The 24,108-nt window shown below is 38.7% G+C and overlaps 1 protein-coding gene across 1 annotated transcript in view; it reads left to right on the top strand.

Moving 5' to 3' along the window:
• Window positions 1-24,108, top strand: part of LOC126177105 (proton channel OtopLc) — a 760,838-nt gene that overhangs the window by 716,568 nt on the left and 20,162 nt on the right. Inside the window, exon 13 of the mRNA XM_049924368.1 lies at window positions 17,345-17,518. Coding sequence (XP_049780325.1) covers window positions 17,345-17,518 — 174 coding nt within the window. The remainder of the gene's footprint in view (window positions 1-17,344; window positions 17,519-24,108) is intronic.

Raw genomic sequence — 24,108 nt, 5'->3', positions numbered from 1 at the left:
CCACAGTTGGAATGCATCTCACCTCCTTCTGTCAGGATCTCCATCTCTGTTCACTGAAATGCGCCACGTGTTGTCCACTGAAATGCGCCATGTGTATTTCCTCTCACCCCCCCCCCCACCCCCCCTCCTTGGATGGTGCCCAGAACACAGATTAGGACTGACCTATACCAGGGCCCTAAGGTCTCTGTCGCCCCTATGGCCTTCAAGCATTTTGTACGTTCCATCCTCAAAGAGTTCTAGGATCCTACCATATTCTACAGTAATGGTTCTAAGACAATCGATAAGCTGGGATATGCTTTCACATCTCCTACTTGCTTAGAACACCATTTATTGCCAGAATCATGTAGTGTGTTCACAGCAGAGCTGCTAGCCGTTACCAGGGCCCTCCATTTTCTTACTCAGGCCTCCCTCCACAGTGTTTTAATATGTACAGACTCATTGAGCAGCCTGCTACTCTCGTCATCCTTTGGTCTCTGCCATCCGTGACCTTCTTTCCTCTCTTGGCCGTGCTGCCTGCTCAGTTGTCTTTCTCTGGGTCCCAAGTCGTGTGACTGGTTCTTGTGTTTATGTGATATTCTTGGTCTGGGAGGCGGTGGTGTAGGCTGTGGGATGTTAACAGGGTTGTCACAAGCTTTGCCATGTGGGTATCAGGGAATGAACTGGCTGACCATTTGTCTAGATAAACTGATACTCACTCTCCAGTCCCTTTCATGACTCCAGCTGTGGATATGCAGATCTATGTCAAATCTCTCATTGCCCAAAAGTGGAATGACATCTGGTGGGCTACTGCTGTTAGTAATAAACACTGCACAATAAAGGAGACTACTACACTTTGGTTTTCTTCCTTCTGCTCCTCTTTCATTGGTCACATCAGTCTCACCCATTGTTTCCTCCTGTGTAATGAATCACCCCCACAATATGGTTTTGGAGCCAGACTGATGGTATCCCACATACCAGGGGAATGTTCCCTTCTTCTAGTCCTCTGTGCTGAGTATAGTGTTTCTTAATTTTAATATTAGCAGACAATTACAGATTGTTGAACTGTTCCTCAGTTTCCTCCTGAAGCAGAGGCAATGTGGTTGTGGTTGGGGCCTCTCTTCACATTTTCTCAGTCTGGGACCCCATGACCACTTCCCTGTGGATAGACCACTCTTTTTTTCAGTTTTTAGATTTGGTCTAACTTTTTATGCCTTTTGTTGTGTGTGCCTTAACTTCTTTGTTTTATAGTTTCACTCCTCTGACTGGATCCATTTACATTTAGAGGACCCTCTTTCTTCTGTGAGTAACTTTAAAATTGTGGGACAGATGATCTCGCCATTTGGTCCCATAAACCCTCTCAACTCATCAATCATTCAGTCTCAAAATTTGTCAGGAAAAAATGCTAAAACTTGTTTGGAAATCAGGGAATTTCACTTGGCAAAACTTGTGACAACCCTGTTAACATCCCACAGCCTATACCACTGCCTCCCAGACAAAGAATATCACATAATCACAAGAACCAGTCACAACAGTACAGTGTCCAAACCTAGTATATCCTACGTACTTACCTTAATCAACTTTATATTTACCAACAACTGCTTCACTTTTGAGGAGCAGACATACAAACAGAATAGGGACATGGCAATGGGAACCAGGATGGCTCCTTCCTGTTCCAACCTTTTCATGGGTTGCTTGGAGGGGCCTTTCCTGGGATCCATAAATGCCCCTGGTTTGGTTTAGATACATTAATGACATTTTTGCTGTATGGACTCATGGTGAGGCTGACCTGCTAATATTCCCGAAATCTCTGAATACCTTCTCCCAATTAAATTTCATGTAGTCCAGTTCCAAATCAGGTGCCACTTCCCTTGATGTTGATCTGATCCTCACCATAGGCCAGCTACACTCTTCTGTCCACATCAAACCCACTAACAAACAACAGAACTTACATTTTGACAGTTGCCATCCTTTCCATGTCAAATGTTTCCTCCCATAAAGCCTTGGCATTTGAGGCAATCATATTTGTTCAGGTGCAAACTTTTTAACAGCAATACACCACCATTCTCACCTCAGCCTTCACTGGATGTAATTACCCCGCCAGACTAGTTCAGAAGTGGATTTCCTGGGCCGTTACATCTAATCCTGGTATTAATCAGATACTTCGACAAAGGAATGACTTCCTAAAACCATGCCCTGAAGTGAGATCTATTCGGTCAGAGATTTTGTCCACCACTCTTGGAACAGCTTTTCACTGCTTTCCTAATCTCTGCAATAATCTTGTCAGACCCTATGCTCTATCTGCACCCATCTCCCTACCGTATGGCACCTACCCCTTTGACCATCCCCACTGCAAGACTTGCCCTATGGATGCTCCTACCACCACCTGTACTATCTCTGTAACTGGCAAAACATATACTATCAAAGGGAGAGCCACCTGTAAAATTACACGTCATATACCAGATATTATGTAAACACTATTTGGTGCTCTACATAGGCATGACTACTACCAAATTATCAGTTAGGATGAATGGGCATAGGCAGATGGTGTAGATTGGCAACACGCAATATCCTGTTACAGAGCATGCTCTACAACATGATAATTGTGGCTTTAGTGTTGTTTCACTGCATGTGCCATCTGGATTCTTCTCCCAGAAACCAGTTTCTCAGAACTCCACAGGTGGGAACTAGCACAACAACATGTCCTTGGTTCTTTCCACACACCTGCCCTTAATTTAGGCTAATTTCTTTATTCTCAGCGCTTCTTCACAGTAAATACTCCTTCACTCCATTTTAGTTTTCTATATCTTTCATTTTCTTAGGTGTCATTTTTCGCTGCCCCCCCCCCCCCCTCCCTTTTCCCACCTCTATTACATACAGTGCACTTAGCTTTTAACTCATGCATGATGTTTAAGCAGTAATCTCTGTCTTACATATTATATTACCTGTATTTCACTGTTAAGCTCTCAGATTTTCAAATCTCATCCACTGCAGTCCCCAACAATCAGTCTTTCCTTCTCATCCAGTCCTTTGCCTCCACCTTTCTTCCTTTCCCTTCAACCCTTCTGCCTGAAGAAGCAGCCACTGGATCCAAAAGTTTGCCTAATTATAACCTCCTTTTATGTGTGTGTTCTGCCACTATTTGGTATACAGATTTTTTTTGCTTCTATTCCTTTAGAAGAGTTGGGTGCACTACTTTCCATCTTTTGTTGTTCCATGAGCTGTCTGGGTGACTGTTGCATATTCTTTTGTCTTTTCTTGTTCTTCTTCAGCAACTATGCTTTATGGTGAGACCACAATGTTGGTTTTGGAGAGCATTTTAACTGAAGCATGTGTTTGCAATCAAAGGCCCATCAACAAATCATTTTTCCGCTTCACACTCTCAGTGTAAAAAGTGTTTTTGGTCATCATTGTGTTTCCATGTTTAGGACAATTTGTGAATTGTTACTCTAATGTATATTGCTAATGTATTCTCCAATTTGTTGACATATACGTTTATTTATGCACATTCCATGTCTGGTATAAAGAGCTTGCGACCGAACCGCTGAATCTTTCCATCAGTAAATGGGGTATGTTCTCCACTGACTCGGTTGTTTTAACCCTCTCCACTGATGGAATGACCCACTTCCCAATTCCGTATGTATAAAACCAATACGGACTTGTAGCTGTCACGCCTTTGCGCTTAATGCTACGTATTTTAACTGTAAATAGCTCAGTCCCAATGGTAAGAGGCAGTAGTGAATTCACGTAGTTAATATTTGAATCCAGCACAGCTGCCACAAGCTCAGCTCACTTTTACTCCACTCCTACCCTCGCCATTGCACCACATTAACTAGGTGCTACGTGGACCTTGCTAAATTCACTTGCGTATACATTTTTGACCGTTACTCGCCAGTATTTACCTAATGAATAGTACACTCCTAACCGGACTATTTCCCTAAGAGCTGTGATGATTGAACGGGTTCGATCCACGGCCTACAGTGCCCTACAGTTCACTCGGTAACACTGCCTACCTGACCCACTTAACTTGGTAGTGAGCTTATGTATCCAATCACCACTGCTAGCAGCAGTGGATAATCCTATCAGCACGACGAGAGCAGCAGACTTACCGTCGAATCCTCCTTAAAATACTTATAACTATGGTCGCCAGCTCTGAAGGAGCAAAAGAATAAATCAATTTTTGGGCTTGTTTCAAAGTGAAATGGCTTGAGTTGAATTTAAACTTAATTCTGAATATTACTATTTCTGATCATTCTAGATGATTCTACAAAGCAAATACTCTCTCAATTTCTGTGAGTTGGCTTGGTAATTACTACCAAGACAGGTTATGCAACTTCGGTTAACAAAATTCTATCCTTCAACTTATTTAATGATTTTGGATATTACTCTTTGGACCATTGATACAGAATTAGTTAAGTGACTTTACTTGAAAGGTTGCTCAGAAAAATTTAAGTAACTGTAAATAGGCGACTCATTCTGGTGTGACCATTGCTCTTTTCAACATTCTTATACGCTAAAGTATTCTACAACCAAAAGAATTGTAAATGAAAGAGGCGATGGTGGCCTCAGTCTGATTTCACTATACTATGTTTGAGGTTACTACACTTTACAATGAACAACATGCGTAGTAATTTTACTCATTACTATATTCTGTCCTCTGCACTTGCCTAAAAGAAAACTGGTATTCTCCTTTTACATGTATACAAAGTTCGACTTAACAATTGCAAGCAGTCTTGCCTTGGGTAGACGTGTCGGTGCTGGTGGTGAGATGCCGGTGGCTAACGCAGCTCTTCACGCCTCATGCCCTTAATGGCGGCTGGAACTACGAGCTGTAGCACTCGTATAAGCTACTGCACGTCCGCCATAAAATCTGGGCACAGGAACTCTTACAATCAGCCCCAGTGGCATAGAGGTGGCTTCAACAACCATTCGTCGCGTTTTACTCCAAAAACGGCGACGATATTCGCCTCTTCGCTGTTGCACAATCACTTTTGCGTGAGCACAGTTACGCACGTCCGATCACGTCAACACTCCCCAGGCCATTCCATTGTTCAGTCCCTGTGTCTCCAGCTACCCCTAGCTACGCTCGTATCACCAAGAGTGGGGGCGTTCCCCTACCACCTTTTTACCGAAATCATTTAGTATTTAAGAATATTTATATTTACTACCCTGGAGTTCATACCAGTCATAATAATTTACTACTAGCGCTTTACAACATTAAATTATACAGTAATAACTTATAATTACCAAGAAAAAGAATACATTTGACTCTGAGAGCTTAGTGCATTGTCTGACAGGCAGAGCTAATTCCCAGGTTCGCCAATAGATGGCATCAGGGTGCACTCCCTGGCAGTCTCTCACAAGCGCGCCCGTTTCCGACGCGCGGGCTCCAAATTACTGTCAGCCCACCATCATTTCAGTTCCGTTACACATGCCCCACTTCTTATTGAAGTATCTTACAGTGATAATTCAATAAGAAGTCTCTCCTATAATGAATCTGAAATGTTCGATAAGCTTTTAACCAAGGGTTTTCCCTTTCTTACTGATACACCTCGATACTTATTTTACATATTTAAAATTAAACACCAATTCTTTCTCTCTTTCCTGCTAAACATTACATAAATGATTTACATATATTCTTTCCAATTTTCTTACTTCTAAACAGAGTACACTTTAAACATCCTTTTTCTTTTACAATTTTTTAAATACACTTCTTTTATTTCAGGCAAGTAAAACACACGTTATGTGCCTATTACTTTGTAGCCCGTCCTTTTCACTTTACCTCCTCACTTTTCTACCTCTTCCACAACACTTATTTACACATCTATTAAGGCTTTCTTAGAAGCTCAGTCTTTCCCAGTCCGTTTAGTCTCTACTTAAACTAGAAGTTTCATTAGAATACTGCAATATATTTTAGTGAGCATTTACCTTTCACATAGAACAAAAGAAACACAACTATTTACATATTGGTTTACTTTAATATTTATTTATATATTTATTTTCAATCTGGTAGAATTCGTGGTTCATACCTTTTGAGATCCACTATGTTTCTTACTCCCAGGCGTTTGCCTGTTAATGGGTACTCTAAATAATAAGCATTCACATTGGGTATGGACACTATTTTAAATGGTCCATTATATATATATATATTTAAATTTGCTGATCTCGTTATTAATTTCACTTGACTTTTCATGTGTTTTTACAAGAACGAGATCACCTATTTTAAATTTAGGATTCCTTACTTTTTCGTCGTGACGACGAATTCTCGCATCTGCTTGTTTTCTCATCTTGTCTTTTACTAAGTTCTTTTTACTATCATAATCTAACTCAACTCTATTTGGAAATTCTAGTAGGTCTTCTACTAGACTTTTACTTCTTGTCTTTTTCAGGATTTCTTCTGGAGTAAATCCAGTGCTCTCGTTTGTTAATGAATTCATGATTTCTTCGAATTCACTCACATACATGCCCCACTTCTTGTGGTTACTATGGCAGTGCGTCCTAAATAACCAACCTATCTCACGCATATATCTTTCTGCTGGATTGCTTGATGGGTGATAAGCTGAGATATGTACTACTTCTACCTGTTTCTCAGTTATCCCATCCTTCCACATTTTTGAGCAAAACTGAACACCATTATCTGATAGTATTCTCTTTGGCTTCCCTACTTTCACAAAATAATCACACACCATTTTATCATACACAGCTCTGGCAGTAGCTTTTCTCAAGGGATAAAGCTTTATATACTTTGAGAAAAGTTCAACTGCTACAAATATGTACACAAAACCCCCCATGGTTTTCGGTAATGGTCCAAAGATATCTACTGCTACTATTTCTAATACTTCATCAGGTTTTATTGATTGCATGGGCCCTTGATTAGTTGCATTTGTTACTTTCGTCTTTTGGCATAGATCACAAGATCTTATCCTCTGTGCTACCCTTCGTGCCATGTTGTTAAAGGTAATGCATTCATCTAACTTATCGGTAAACTTCCGTGCACCACAATGGCCATATGCCAAGTGAACATAATCTATCAGCACTTCAGTGTGTTGTTCCGGCCAACATACTCTCCACTTCTCTGGATTATTTAATCTTTGAAGATACAGTACACCTTTATGTATTTTATATGAAGCCCTTATGTTAGTTGCGTCCGGATTGCCAAACTTGACCTTTACCGACTTGAGTGCATCATCATCACTTTGATATCTTCGCATATTCCGACATATTTCCCTAATTTTTTCTCTTCCTTCGGCTTTTTTGAAGTAATTCACCTCAAAAACATCTTCCCTATTCTTTACACTTTCTAGTGTCTCACCTCCTTCCGGTAATCTCGACAAAGCATCCGGTACTGCATGTTCTTTCCCTTTAACATACTTGATCTCTATATCAAATTGTTGTAAAAACAGCGCCCATCTGGTCAACCTGTTATGTAACAATCTGCAGTCCTTCAAAAATATTAAAGCTTTGTGGTCTGTATGGACCACAGTCTTATGTCCCCATAAGAAAAGTTGAAATTTTCTAAAACCCCATACTATAGCTAAAGCCTCCTTCTCTGAAACTGTATATTTTCTTTCGTACTTAGACATGGTTCTACTCGCAAATGCTATTTGTCTATGAGTTTTTTCCCCATCTATCATTACCTCCTGAAATATGGATACTCCCAATCCATAATCTGAACTATCTGTTGCCATGTGGAATGGTTCACACAGGTGAGGGTGCCATAACTTTATGTTTTTAGCCAAATTGTCTTTTAGCCGGTTGAATGCTGTTTCACATTCCTCAGTCCATATATACACACTGTTCTTCTTAAGTAGGTTGTTCAGATGTGGGCTATTGAACACTTGATCATCCACATACTTACGATAAAAGGAAAAAAGTCCTATAAACGACTTTAGTTGTTTTTTATTCTTGGGAGCCGGACAATTTCTTATTGCTTTGACTTTGTTGGGATCCTTTTCAATTCCCTCTGGTGTTACTATGTGACCTAAAAACTTTATTTCTTTCTTCACAAACTCGCATTTTTTCAGGTTCAGGGTCATTCCTCCTTTAATTAAAGCTTTGAACACCCTGTCGCATAACTCCATGTGCTCTTCCCATGTCCTTGTAGCAATTAACAAATCATCTACATAAACCGTGATTAGCGAACTAAGTTCACTCCCTAAAATTTTGTCTAAAGCCCGAATGAACACTGAAATGGAAGTATTTAGGCCAAATGGTACCACTGTGTAATGGTAGCAGTTGCCATTGAATAAAAATGCCGTGTACTTCCTAGACTCCTCACTTAATGGGATTTGCCAGTATCCTGCCGTTAGGTCTAAACTAGTCATGTACTTTACACCATTAAACTTCTGCAATAAATTATCCATGTTCTCTGGACGATCCAACTCCCTCTTCACTACTTTATTCAGAGTACGAGCATCTATCACAATTCGTACACTTCCATCCTTCTTACCTACTATCACCAATGGGTTATTATATGGGCTAGAACTCCGTTCAATGACCCCACATGAAACCATTTTATCTATTTCTTTTTGAACTGCTTCTTTCTTAGACAAGGGTACATTATATGGTGGTTTAAAGAAAGGTTCATGCTCCTCTACCTCCATGCAGTACTCATAATTTATCACTCGTCCCGGTTTGTCCGAAAATACCTCCTGATTTTCTTTCAGAATTTGCCATAGATCCTCCCTTTGAGCATCATATAGTCCTTCCGTTTTATCCACTACATTTCGAAGGAGTGTCTCCTTATTTCCATCTTCAACTATCTGCCTCACCAGAAACCAATCGAATTTTTGACCTATTCCTGAATCATGATCATCTCTAAATTCTACCCATCTCAGCTGGTTCTCTTCCATTACTCTAGATGATTCAAATGGTATTTCTAATACCACACTATCAACTTTACAAACTATTATCCCTTTGTCACAATCTATAATTACTTTTTGTTTTATTAACCAGTCAATGCCTAAAATGATCTTGGCACTGAGCTCTCGAACTACTAAAAATGCATTCGAAAATAGCTTGTTTTTTATCTTAAATTCCATCATCACTTGATGTTTAACAGGTTTACTACATTTCCCTGTCGCCCCTATCACTTTAACACCTGTTACTGGCATCATGACTACTTCTCGTTGCTCTTTGATCATCTCAAAAAATGCGTGCGAAATAGCACTTATTTGAGCACCCGTATCCAACAATACATATAAATCGTACCCACATACATTAATAGGTAGGATTGTTTGCATCCTATTGTCCTCTTTCATACTTTCTTTATCTTCCCATAATAAATCCTTTTCCACCGCCAAGTCTTGCCATATTATTTTTCCGGTTTTTATACTGACCATTCCATCCGGAGGTTTCTTTCTCCTTTTCATCCTAAATTCTTTCACCACTTTTTCCAATAGTCCTTCGTCTAGGCTCTTTAATGCCATCGCGTTCTCATTCGAATCTGTCATGCCTGAACTCTCGGTTGCGGAATCGGAAACTTCCTCTATTTCTTTTTCTCCCTGGATGCTTTCTGATGATTCTGACGATAATTCCTCCTCCTTAGAAATATGACCTTCTTCAGGTTCAAATAATTCTCGCAAATTATAATCCATTTCAATACTTCCCCTTTGTTGGATAGTGCATTCGCCACTCTTACTTTCATTATTTTCCCCTACTAATGGAATTCCAGTCTCACTCAACTCATTTGCTTCAGTACTACAGGGATCCCAACACTCTTTCTCTTGGTTAGATACACTTTCTCTAATTTCTTTAAAAGAATCTTCATCACAGTCATGTACTCTTGCTGTCACTAGGTACACATCATAATCGGTATGGCTCTCTAACACTGTCATATTCGGGTCCAAATTAATCACTTGAGTGGAAGATCTTTCTAATTGTGCTGGCTGGCTTTTGAGCTGATGTATATATTCTGCATACGAGGTAATTTCTGAATCGGCATGCGTCTCTGCACTATGCCCCTTTTTCTTATCCACCCTTTCCTCTTTAATTACTTCTCGATGCGATTCGTCGACTATTCGTACGAACCTTTTACCATAAGTCACATCACTCCTCCCTTGCCCCTGCCTCTCTGCACAGTTGCCATCCCTACCGACAAACAACGCCTTCTCTGACTCTTCCTTCATCAATTCGTCACTCTGACCGCGAATTGTACTTATTTCATTCACGTGAGCCTTCACATCCGACCGATATTCTTTTCCTACTTCATTTCCCTTAATAATTCCTCCCTGCTCTCTCTCCTCTGTTTGTATCCCTGCATTATACTTCGCAAAGTTTCGTTTATGTAACTGCTCTTCAGGCGAACGACGCACTATCCTACTATAGTACTGCCTACTCCGATCTTCCCTATATTTGGGCCATTTCTTTCTTTCCGCGCGCGTTAGGCCCTTGACCTGCGCGGTATTTAGTTTTCCTGATTTTGATAATGCATCCTGTTTCCCTGATAGTGTCCTCTCCCTCGCTGAGAGTTACCTTCTTGACCTCTTCCTCTCATCATGTTAATTTGCGGTTCATTCCTACCACCTTTTACTATTCCATTCTGATTTCTGAAACCTCGAAACTCTCTAGTTTCACGCCACCTATCTTCATTCTCGATTTTTTCTAAAAATTCATCGAATGTTCGATGAGTGCCTCCTACATAACGCTTTGAATCGTCAGGTAGCTTTTTCCACAACTCCCACACTATCTCCGATTCTGATCTACGATCTTTAAGATACTCCAAACGCTTGAACCATCCTTCACAGTATTCTTTCATGAGCCCACGCCCATGTTCTGGCATTCTGGCGACAACGAATTCTCTCCACAACCTATCTCTCTGTTGTGTGCTCCAGAATTCCTCAAGGAACTTTTCTTTGAAGGCTGTAAACTTCAAATTGTCGATATCCAAATTCAATCCCCAACGTTTAGCATGACCTGCTAAAGCGTCTATTACTAAATTAATTTTTTCTTTATCCGACATGTCTGTTGGTAAGACACGTTCACAATTTTTTATAAAATCCATTGGATGCCATCCACCTTGTTTCTTTTGAGGATCGTATTTTTCCTCCCTACTCAGTATTTCCGATTTTTGCATTACCAATGGGATACCACTACAGTTAAGAAACGTCTGATTCTGAACTTGCTGACTTAATAATTTTATCTCATTACGCAGTGTATTTTCCTGCTCCTGCACACATGCATCAAAACTCAACATGGTATTGCGCAGTGTTTCAATAACAGCTGCCGTTTCTTTAACAATCTCTTTCTTTAGAACTGGTACTATCACCTGTAATTTACTTTCAATTATCGGTTCTAATTTTTCACTAACCAAAGGTTCCACTGATTTCTCTATTCTCTGAATTTCGGTATCAAATCTTTTCTCTATTTCTGTGACTTTTCTCTGAACATTTGTTATTTCGGCCCTAATGCTATTTACTGATTTGTTTACCTCTGTGATACGTTGGCTTTGCGTATTCAAAATATCTAAATTGGCTTTTATTTTACCAGATAGGTTTTCATCCAATTGGGATATATGACTAGCCATTTCTGCTTTCAAACTAGCATTCCCTTCTCGAATTTGCGCCATCATCCTATTTAACAAACTTGTTAATTCCATATCCTCTACCTTGTGACTTGCATCCACAGATACATTGGGTTCACTTTTCACTACCTTTGGTTTCACTTCCCGTTCCTCCTGTCTTATGGGTGTGGATTCATCTATAAGATTTTCCAACCCTACAACAGTATCTATGGTCCCTAATTCTGGGTCTGACCTTGTAATGTTTTCGCCTTGCGCGTTACTATTCGACTCCATCTTATGCTGCTGTATTTCGTGCCTAATAGAAATGTTTATTAAACCAAGTACTACTTGTTTAACTCCTACTATTGGACTTTCTTTTGCTGCTTTGCAGGTTGTCGTCTTGAACTTACCAATTGTGGTATATTTGTCTACAACAGAATTTTAAATTTAAAATTTTCTTGAAACTACAAGTTTATATAAAACACTTTTATTGCAGCCATTATTCTACAAACTTGGTTAGTCCTGTCACGGTCGCCACATGCGACCGAACCGCTGAATCTTTCCATCAGTAAATGGGGTATGTTCTCCACTGACTCGATTGTTTTAACCCCCTCCACTGACAGAATGACCCACTTCCCAATTCCGTATGTATAAAACCAATACGGACTTGTAGCTGTCACGCCTTTGCGCTTAATGCTACGTATTTTAACTGTAAATAGCTCAGTCCCAATGGTAAGAGGCAGTAGTGAATTCACGTAGTTAATATTTGAATCCAGCACAGCTGCCACAAGCTCAGCTCACTTTTACTCCACTCCTACCCTCGCCATTGCACCACATTAACTAGGTGCTACGTGGACCTTGCTAAATTCACTTGCGTATACATTTTTGACCGTTACTCGCCAGTATTTACCTAATGAATAGTACACTCCTAACCGGACTATTTCCCTAAGAGCTGTGATGATTGAACGGGTTCGATCCACGGCCTACAGTGCCCTACAGTTCACTCGGTAACACTGCCTACCTGACCCACTTAACTTGGTAGTGAGCTTATGTATCCAATCACCACTGCTAGCAGCAGTGGATAATCCTATCAGCACGACGAGAGCAGCAGACTTACCGTCGAATCCTCCTTAAAATACTTATAACTATGGTCGCCAGCTCTGAAGGAGCAAAAGAATAAATCAATTTTTGGGCTTGTTTCAAAGTGAAATGGCTTGAGTTGAATTTAAACTTAATTCTGAATATTACTATTTCTGATCATTCTAGATGATTCTACAAAGCAAATACTCTCTCAATTTCTGTGAGTTGGCTTGGTAATTACTACCAAGACAGGTTATGCAACTTCGGTTAACAAAATTCTATCCTTCAACTTATTTAATGATTTTGGATATTACTCTTTGGACCATTGATACAGAATTAGTTAAGTGACTTTACTTGAAAGGTTGCTCAGAAAAATTTAAGTAACTGTAAATAGGCGACTCATTCTGGTGTGACCATTGCTCTTTTCAACATTCTTATACGCTAAAGTATTCTACAACCAAAAGAATTGTAAATGAAAGAGGCGATGGTGGCCTCAGTCTGATTTCACTATACTATGTTTGAGGTTACTACACTTTACAATGAACAACATGCGTAGTAATTTTACTCATTACTATATTCTGTCCTCTGCACTTGCCTAAAAGAAAACTGGTATTCTCCTTTTACATGTATACAAAGTTCGACTTAACAATTGCAAGCAGTCTTGCCTTGGGTAGACGTGTCGGTGCTGGTGGTGAGATGCCGGTGGCTAACGCAGCTCTTCACGCCTCATGCCCTTAATGGCGGCTGGAACTACGAGCTGTAGCACTCGTATAAGCTACTGCACGTCCGCCATAAAATCTGGGCACAGGAACTCTTACAATCAGCCCCAGTGGCATAGAGGTGGCTTCAACAACCATTCGTCGCGTTTTACTCCAAAAACGGCGACGATATTCGCCTCTTCGCTGTTGCACAATCACTTTTGCGTGAGCACAGTTACGCACGTCCGATCACGTCAACACTCCCCAGGCCATTCCATTGTTCAGTCCCTGTGTCTCCAGCTACCCCTAGCTACGCTCGTATCACCAAGAGTGGGGGCGTTCCCCTACCACCTTTTTACCGAAATCATTTAGTATTTAAGAATATTTATATTTACTACCCTGGAGTTCATACCAGTCATAATAATTTACTACTAGCGCTTTACAACATTAAATTATACAGTAATAACTTATAATTACCAAGAAAAAGAATACATTTGACTCTGAGAGCTTAGTGCATTGTCTGACAGGCAGAGCTAATTCCCAGTTTCGCCAATAGATGGCATCAGGGTGCACTCCCTGGCAGTCTCTCACAAGCGCGCCCATTTCCGACGCACGGGCTCCAAATTACTGTCAGCCCACCATCATTTCAGTTCCGTTACAAGCTCATTCAAGAATTGACATTCAAGATAACACATATATGAGAATTATTTAGATACCTTTTGTAGTTTCCTGTTAGTGTTCTCAATTTCTTTGATTGCACGTAAGTTAGTCAGTTAGTGAGTGAATTTCATGTCCCACAGATCATTTGTACAGCTAGTCATACAGATGTGAAATGAGTCATCTTACATCCACATTCCACATTCCACATTCCACAGTGAAAGAGACACTATTTCGCTTCGTTTTCAAATTTAACTTTTCTCCGTGTCAGACATTTTATATCACTGGGTAAGTGATCAAAACTTTTGGTTGCAGCATTCTGCACCATCTTTTTGTGCTGGAGATAACTGTAAAGTTGAGTAATGAATGTCATTGTCCTTTTTAATTGCATTGGATTATTTCCATCAAACTTCATGTGGTGGTAAACATATGGGAACACCAGCCAAAATGTCTAACTCCTTAAGTAAATGTCTAAAAGATGGTCATGGATGGGCGCCACATATTATTCTTACAGCAAGTTTTTGATCAATGAAGACTTTTTTTTGCATAAACATAAGTTTCCTCAGAACATTATTCCATTGGACATTACTGAATGAATGTCAGCTTACTGATTTGGTTCTCCCCATGGTTTTCAATGATTTGAAGTGCAAATGTGGCTAAACTAAGTTGTTTTAGGATTTTCAAAATGTGGTATTTCCATTTAAATTCTAATCTGTGCAGATGCCTAAAAATTTTGAAGCTTCTACCCTAGTTATTATCTCTTACCATGTGCTACACATACATTGGTGTAGTAGTTCTAGATCTGTAGAACCAAATATGTTGTCTCTTTTTGAAATTGAGAGTGAGACCACTTGCAGAAAACCATTCAATAATACTTTTAAGCACATTATTTACCATTTCATCTGTTACTGCACACTGTGGTGACAAAAGGCATAGGATACTTCCTAATATCATGTTGGACCTGCTTTGTCCTGGCGTAGTGCAGCAGCTTGAAGTGTCATGAGCTCAAAACAGTTCGCTGGAAGTCCTCTGCAGAAATATTGAGCCATGCTACCTCTACACCCATCTGTGATTGCAGATGTGTTGCTGGTGCCAGGTTTTATGCACGAATTGACCTCTCAATTATTTCCGATAAATGTTCGATACGATTCATGTTAGGCAATCTTGGTGTCTAAATCATTTGCTCAAATTGTCCAGAATGTTCTTCAGAACAATTACAAACAATTGTGGCCTAGTGCCATAGAGCAATGTCATCCATATAATTCCATCATTGTTTGGGAACATGACATCCATGAATAGCTGATAAATGGTCTCCAAATAGCCAAACATCCAGAGGACCCAGTCCATTCCATGTAAACTCAGCCTACACCATTATCGAGCCACCACCAGCTTGCGCAATGTCTAGTTGGCAACTTGGGTCCGTGGCTTTGTTGGTCTATGCCATACTTCAACCCTATCGTCAGCTCTTCCCAACTGAACAGGACTCATCTACCCAGACCATGGTTTCCCAGTTGTCTAGGGTCCATCCAATATGGTCATGAGCCCAGGAGAGATGCTGCAGGTGATGTGCTGTCAGCGAAGGCACTTGCAAAGTTCACCTGGTGCCACAGCCCATTAATGCCAAATGTTGCCACACTGTCATAATGGATAGATTTGTCATACATCCCACATTGATTTCTGTGGTTACTTCATGCAGTGTTGCTTGTCTATTAGTACTGACACCCCTACGCAAATGCCAGTGCTCTTTGTAATTAAGTGAAGGGTGTCATCCACTGCATTGTCCTTGGTGAGAGGTAATGCCATTGTGGTATTCTTGGCACACTCTTGACACTGTGAATCACAGAATATTAAATTCCATAGCCATTTCCAGAATGGAATGTCCTGTGCATCAACTTCCAACCACCATTCCACATACAAAGCTGTTAATTCCCATCGTGCAGCCATAATCACATCAGAAGCCTTTACGCATGAGTCTCCTGAATACAAGTAACAGCTCCACTAATGTACTGCCCTTTTATATCTTTTGTATGTGATACTACCACATCTGTGTATGTGCATATTGTTATCCCATGACTTTTGTCCCCTCATCGACATTGTGTATCTGTATCTGTGGATTGATCATTATACTAATCTACAAAAAGAAATAACAGTGGACCTAAAATTGAGCCTTGTGGAACCCCATTCTTTTGGTTAAATATGACATTATCAGTTGGTTGGCTATACTATCAGCTCCATAAAACCTCTTTTTGTCTTGAAGAATATTGTGATTCACGCAGTCAAATGCCGTAAGTAAGGTACAGAATATACCAGTTGGTGCTATTTTGTTATTTAACACTTGTAAAATTTGATGAGTGAACATGTAAATGGCACCTCAGTTAAGCAACTCTACTGAGGGTATTATTGTTGCTTACATGGCATCCTATTCTACATCATCTTCTCAGAAGTTTTGGAAGATGATATCATTAGTGAAATGGGCCAGTAGTTATTGATATCTCCCCTGTCGCTTTTCTTATAGAAGAACTTGACAATGGCATATTTCACCTTCTCTGACGAAATGCCCTGAGTTAGTGATTACATATTTCGGGAAAGACGGCACTTATTACACCTATATGGGAGCAAGCCTTTAGTTCTCTTTAGTATGGGTTACTGTTTAAGGATTGCAATGTTATGTGCTATATGAATATACGTTTAATTTGCAATAATCATTGTTTCATATAGTGGTAATTATGATTGAAGTTCTTTCTTTTGTTTTTCTCCAGCTCTGCTTTAAATTTACTGTTCACAAGGTCACCAAGAAGTTTTACACATTAGCTTTCATCCAATAAGCTCACTAATTCATTTGCGCATTCACTCACACGTTATGTTCTGTATCTCCAGTCATATTAGCAATGGGGAATGGGTTATGGACTAAGTACCCATTTCTGGAAGCTGTACCCAAAGTTAGTTGTTTGGTAAGCCATAAAATTTCCTGTTTTGTTGTTAGTAGTAAATTTGTTTCCTGTTATAATTTATAAGTCATTTCATCCATCACATTAGCTGTGTTTTACATTATTGAAGTGAGGCTCTTTAATGGTCCATATTTTCCATCATGTAACATTGCATTTTTTTACACATGCACTTAAATATCTTACCAAAATGCCTTGTATCAATGAATGGCATATTTGATTTTCCTCACATACAAAACTTGTTTTAAAATGCATTGGTGGTAGTTTTTATTTTAATTTCTTCTTAAAATCCTGCCACATAGAAAACAACATGAGAGTGTCACTTCGTTTATACCATCTCCAACATTTTGAAACCAGTGTCTCAAAACAGAACCTGAAATTGGGGACAACAGCTGGAATGTCATTATTAGATAAGTTATGCTATGTAATCTGAACCATGTTTCATCAATAAGGAATTCAGTCACTTTTCCCAATGGTTCCTTTTCCAGGTTGTACTACAGCTGTTGTTCATTGCGGATGTGGCACGCCGTCGTGTACATCTCCCTGAACATGACCGCAGCAAACCTGGGCGTCAAGTAGTAACCTTCCTCTTGATCTGCAATGTCACAATGTGGGTCATTTACACATTTGAAGCACAGAAGGTTATTGCTAATCCTGTTCAAGTAAGTACAAAAGTTATTTTAAACCCTGCCATATGGAATATCTGATTCAATATATGCAGGATTTTTCAAATGGTGAGTGACTAGATTTACTTTACCAGCAAACAGTTATAAGAACTCTTTGAGCTTTGGAAATGGAATAAGAAAATTTTTTGAAGATTGTAAATCACCAATGAAATATTTTAATTTGTGTGGGGGTGGAGGGTGGGGCGGTGTACACATTGCTTTGTGTACCTTCCAAAGGAGTAGTTTTTCTGAAAGTAGTTCTGCTAGTAATAATTCATCTCCAATCTGCTTTTCAGTACTTGTTCTCTTTAGGGAGGAGTGATCTGTCCTTATACACGTTCCTAGATTTCATCATGGGTTTTCTATTTATTTGAGTCTAGGTGAGATATTTTTTATTTGTTCTCATTTCTTGACCATACATTGACTTTTTAGAATTACTAGTGTTCATACAAAGATAAGTCACTTCAGCCAAGAGGCAGTAAAAAGAACATGTGACATTATTCTGTTTCCCAGCTATCATGTGTTAATCAGAATTGTTAAAGATGAAAACCAGAACTTGTAAAAAGTTTTACATGGTGTCTGGGATTCATAGATTCTGAGAAAGCTTTTGTCTCAGTTTCAACAAAATCTGCACTAACAACCCTTAAGAAGCAGGCCAATCAGTGTTACTCATATAAATATCTGTTGATTAGTCTTCATCAGAACTGGAAGAGGAATCATTTAAGCAGCCTACATATCACTGAATCTATTCTCAGAGGCCCTAGAGAAAGTAATCATATTCTTAAGTTGGAAAATGAAGAAGTTTCCATTTTTTAACATTAAGGAATAGTACATACTAAAGGAAAATATGTGTCAGAGCCATTTCCATTTTGCTAATGACATTGCACTGTTTGCTTCTACTATAGATAAACTTAAGCAACAAATAGAAGGATTTAATAAAGCAAGTTTGAAAGTAGGTCTTAAAATCAATTTTAATATGACAGAAATAAGCAATACCACAAATAGAAAACTGTGTGAATTAATTGTGAAGCATAGAAGCAGCTTATGAATTTTTTGTGTTTAGAACAGTTGAAGATGATGATTAGATAGATAACAAAAGAGTAAAAGTGGCATTAATTGCTTCAGGTGAACAAAACTTGGCTTTACAAACTAAGCTTCTTTCAAACTGTCAAAGAGGAAAGCTTACAGTCAGATGCATTACAGGTTTTTACTTGTATGACACAAGGCATAGACTCAATTATGGAAACAACTCGTAAACTGAGCATTGCTCAAATATCAATGGAGATGTGTATGTTGGGAAAACAAACAGTAAGACAAAGAGACAGGAACACAAATAAACAGGTCAAGGAATAATCTGGAAGGCACGCATAATTATGACTGTAATGAAAATCAAATGGAGGTGGACAGAACTTACCAAGTAATTGGATGGTAGATTGACCTAGGAAGGTCTTTGGTGAATTACAACAGATAGAAAAACATAAGCAATGACCAAGACAGTGATCTAGGGTAGGTAGGTGTCATCAGAGCATCTTATATGCGGGTTGTTAAAGATGGTAAGGCTTACATATGTCTAGAGGAGGCCTTGATCCAGGAATTTAATGTCTGATGGCTATTGCTGCTGGCAAGAATGGTGGTGATATTGACATTCCACACACAACTTATCTTATCTCCGCTTCTCTTCATTGTTCCCCCAGCTATGCCTACACGTTCCATATCATAGTCCTGTCAGGTCTGTCTGTCTCTGGGGCAGATCAGAATGATACAGATGTTAGTCTCTATTTTCAATGTGCTTCTTTTCCCCATTGTTTGCCCTCCCCAGTGTCCCCAACTTCCTGTTTTTTCTGAGCCATTGCTTTCTCTTTTCTTTTATCGTGTTTCATAAATGACTGATAAATATATTTTTTATCTTTGAATTCACTTTTGTAGCCTCCTCTGCCACAGTAATGAGGATGGTCTGTTAGTTAGTTATGTGTTCCATAGAGCATATCCGCAATAAAAGTTATAATGTAGAATGTGTCGATTTAAGAGAAGTAGAACACACTTTTTTTAAGTTGGTTGGCTGGTTGATTTGGGGTAGGGGACCAAACAGTGAGGTCATTGGTCCCATTGAGTTAGGAAAGGATAGGGACGGAAGTTGGTTGTGCCCTTTCAAAGGAACCATCCCAGCATCTGCCTGAAGTGATTTAGCGAAGTCACGGAAAACCTAAATCAGGATGGCTGGACATGGGTTTGAACCATAATCCTCCTGAATGCGGGTCCAGTGTGCTAACCACTTCTATTCAAGAATTTGGATATAGTGTAGAAAGAGTTATTATGGAGAAATGCCTTTAATCTACATTTGAAATCACTCCTGCTATCAGTCAGACATTTTATTTCCATAGATAGATTGTAAAACAGCATAATAGCCACATATTTGACACCTTTCTATGCCATAGTTAGATTTGTGAGAGAGTAACTCAGATCATTTTTTCTTCTAGTTTTCTACTTGTTGATATATCTGTTAATCTCAGACACTGGTGGATTGTTGGTTTCAAATTCAGTAAGTGAATAAATGTGTTGTAGGACCAAAGTTAATATTCCCAGCTACTCAAAGAGATGCCTGCATGATGTACATGTGTGAATCCCACACATAATTCTAATTACTTTCTTTTGTGCAATGAATGCTTTCTAATTAAGTGATGAATTGCCCCAGAATACCAACCCATTAGACATCATAGAATTAACAGATTGACTTCTATAGCACCAAAGCTGACAGTTATTCTTATGGCAAATGTAGCTAAATGTAACCATTTTAGCAATATGGTTTTTCCAGTTTTAAGTTTTCTTAAGTATTCACAGCTGAAAACTAAGAACTTTCAACCTTGTTTATTATTTTTTGCTGGTATACAGGGTTAATACAGGGTGGGATATTTTTGACAGTACAAAACCTGATGAACAATGTATTTTGAAAGTTTAAAGCAAGCCCATTTGTGTAAAATCATTCAGTAACTTTCACTAAAACATCATTATTATATTCTCTATTAATATCTCTGCTTCACTTTGTAACAATGCTTGTATCATATCCAAAGAGCTCTGATTTCACCATCTGATTCAAATAAAATTATAAATAATTTACATAAAGCAAGAACAATAGTGGATCGATGATTGAACTTGTGGGACTTCCATTATAATTTCTCCCCTCGAGCATGATGTGGTGTCCCTCTTTGTATTACTCAGACAGCTTAGGGTAACTTTCTACATTCTGTTTCTTAATTAAGAACTAAACCAGGAACTACATATTCAATAAAAACTTAACTTCTCTGTGACTGTTTGTCTAGCTGTGGATAACATTCCGTACATTTGTGTGTTGTATGTTAATCAAATGTAATGATTAACTTCACGACTGCTATCTCCAGTTCATAAAACAGGTGTAATGACTGTTTCCCTGTTTCTGGTTGCACATATTCCACAAAGATTTGCATTCATAGTTTTTGGTCCAAGCTGTAAATTCCTGGTAATTAAAATAACTTCTTGTAATATTTTGAATTAATTTTTGTAGAGTGTAATTGCTTTCATTTGCCAATGTATATAGCTCTTTCTCTGTGTGTGTCAGATAATTTATTATTGATGTTAAATAGCAGAAATGAAATAATACTTCTGGATTATCTCCTACCAGAATCTTTCAGAAAGTCTACAGTGAAATCATTGCAGGCTATTGGCTGATAGTACAATAAAGAATAAAGAAGTCTATTAAAAAGCCAGTGGGAATTTGTACAGTGTAATTTTTCATCAAAACATCACAACTACATTTTTAAATGTGATGATTTTTCAAAAATGTTGAATCAAGCAGATTTTGTTATTTTGTATTTGCTTTTACTTATGAGGAAACTATTATTATTTCTGCATTTACTGAATACGAAGGGTGTACCACTGTATGGCTGCCTAATTTATCTACTAGACTGCAGGAGGTATACACAGATAAATTGCTTTTTCAGGGTGTGCAAACCTCCTAAACAAATAAAAAATCCATTTAACAATATTATGAAAAGGAAAGCTGCTGTCCATCATAAAACAGAGATGCTGGAATCCATTTAGCTTGTTTTAGTAATACAAAAAATTTAATTTTCAATGCATCCCTATTTATTTTATATCTCTCATGATTTATTTCAAATCAGCCCTACTGGATCTAAACTCAGAAAGGTGATCCCATTGACTCCAATAATCACATAGATCCTACTTTGTACAAGGACACCTCTCATCAAGCCACAAATACTTTCTGCCAGAGGCTTTTCCATCTCTTGTTCAGGTGTATGCAATAAATTTCATAACAGCAGCAATAAACACAGCTCCAACACAAGATTTACCACCAATTAAAAGCAGCCAAGTTAATTTCACATATACACAGGGAAAAATAATAAGAGACTATGGACTAGGGAAAAGGAATGAGAAGGAAAGCTACATGGTAGAATTTTGTACACAGTATAATTCAATCATTGATAACACTTGATTTAAGAATCATAAAAGATAGTTGTACATGGAAGTGACTTGGAGACATGAGAAGGTTTCAGAAATATTATATAATGGTAAAACAGAGACTTCAAATCCAAATTTTGAACGGTGACAAGTTTCTAGTAACAGATGTGGACTCTGACCATGAGTTATTGATTATGAATTACAGAGTAAAACTAACAAAATTGCAGAAAGTCTGGAAATTAAGGAGATGGGACATGGATAAGCTAACACACAGAGGTTGTTGGGAGTCAAAGGGAGAGTTAGGCAATGAGTAACTGAGACAGGGAAAAAGGAACAAAGTAGAAAATGAATGGGTAGCTTTGAGAACTGAAATAATGATGGTAGTAGAGAATCAAATAGGTTAAAAGACAAAGTCCGATATAAAATCCTTGGATAAAACATTAGATTTGAATTTAAATTGGACTGAACTTAAAAGACAATATTATAGAAAGGGAAGAAGATGAAGATGAGATGAAATATAAGATATTGCAAAAATTTGACAAAGCACCGAAAGATCTAAATAAAAACAAGGCCTCGGAAGTAAAAAAACATTCCATTAAATTCATTGTGAGCCTTGGAAGAAATATCACTGCCAAACCTATTCCACCTGGTAAGTGAGATATATAGGACTGTGAAATACTGTCACACAGCAAGAAGACTGTAATAAATCCAATTCCAAGGGGGGGATTTTCACCTGCCTCGAGATGACTGGGTGTTAGTGTTGTCCTCATCATTTCATCATCATCCAGGAAAGTGGCCCAATTGGACTGAGCAAAGATTGGGTAATTGTACGGGCGCTGATAACCACGCTGTTGAGCACCCCACAAACCAAACATCATCATCATCCAATTCCAAAGAAAACAGGTGCTGATGGGTGTGAATGTCAGTTTGGGTTTCAGAGAAATGTAGAAGCATACAAGGCAATACTGACACTACAACTTCCTTAGAATATATACTGAAGAGAGGCAAACCTATGTTAATAGCATTTGTACACTTAGAGCAAGCTTTTTCCAATGTTGACCAGACTACACTCTTTGACATTCAGAATGTAGCAGAGATAAAATACAACTTGTACAGAAACCAGCAGCAGTTACAAGAACCAAAGATGATGAAAGGGAAGAAGTAATTGAGAAGGGAGAGAGACAGAGTTGTAGCCTATCCCTGATGTCATTCATTCTGTACCTTTAGTAGTGGTGGTGGTAGTAGTAGTAGTAGTAGTAGTAAAGGAACCCAAGGAGAAATTGGGGGAGGAAAGAAGAAAGGAGATGAAATAAGACATTGAGGATCTCTGATGATATTGTAATTCTGTGAGATATAGCAAAGGCCTTGGAAAATAAGTTGAATGAAATGGACAGTGTTTTCAAAAGAGATTATAAGATGGTTACCATCTAAAAAAAATAAGAAGAGCATGTGGAATGTAATCTAATTCAGCACAACAGTCAGCCTTTTGTTGACCACATCTTTAAAATGCACACTGTAGTGCCATAGCTGTGCTGTTCTACCCTGGTCACATATTACCTTATATTTGATTGGGTGAGATGGTGTAAGGGTTGCAGCACTGGACTCTGGTTGAGGAGCAGGTTTCAAATTCCTGTTCAGCCATTTGGATTTAGGTTTTCTACAATTTCCATAAAGAATCCAAGGTGAATACCAAATTGGTTCATTTGAAAAGACATGGCCAGTTTCCATTCTTCTATTTAACCTTTCTGAGCATTTGCTGAGCCACTAATGATATCATTGTTCACAGTATGCTATATCCTACTCTTTGATTTCCCTCCTAATGTAAAGGTTTTTAACATGTGTGTTACATGTTCCACCTACTATGACTGATTTTCATTTCCTAAACCCCTGCACAGTTCACATGTTTGAGGCTAGTAATTATGTTCATAATACTAATGGCTTGGTAAGTTTCATCACATCTATCTATCCTGCCGCACTTACACATCTTCCATGGCTACCATCAAATAACAATAGTTGTTATTTCCCATTACTTTCACTTTCAACTGAGCGTTGTGTGTTTCATCAGAGCTGGCCTCATTCTTACTTAACTTAAAACTAAATAAGGCTAGCTGCTTCTACCTTGCATAACAAATCAG

This window comes from Schistocerca cancellata, chromosome 3, assembly GCF_023864275.1.
Source record: "Schistocerca cancellata isolate TAMUIC-IGC-003103 chromosome 3, iqSchCanc2.1, whole genome shotgun sequence".
Lineage (NCBI taxonomy): Eukaryota > Metazoa > Arthropoda > Insecta > Orthoptera > Acrididae > Schistocerca > Schistocerca cancellata.
Note: the sequence above shows the minus strand (reverse complement) of the source record. Positions and strands in the feature narration are given on the sequence as shown.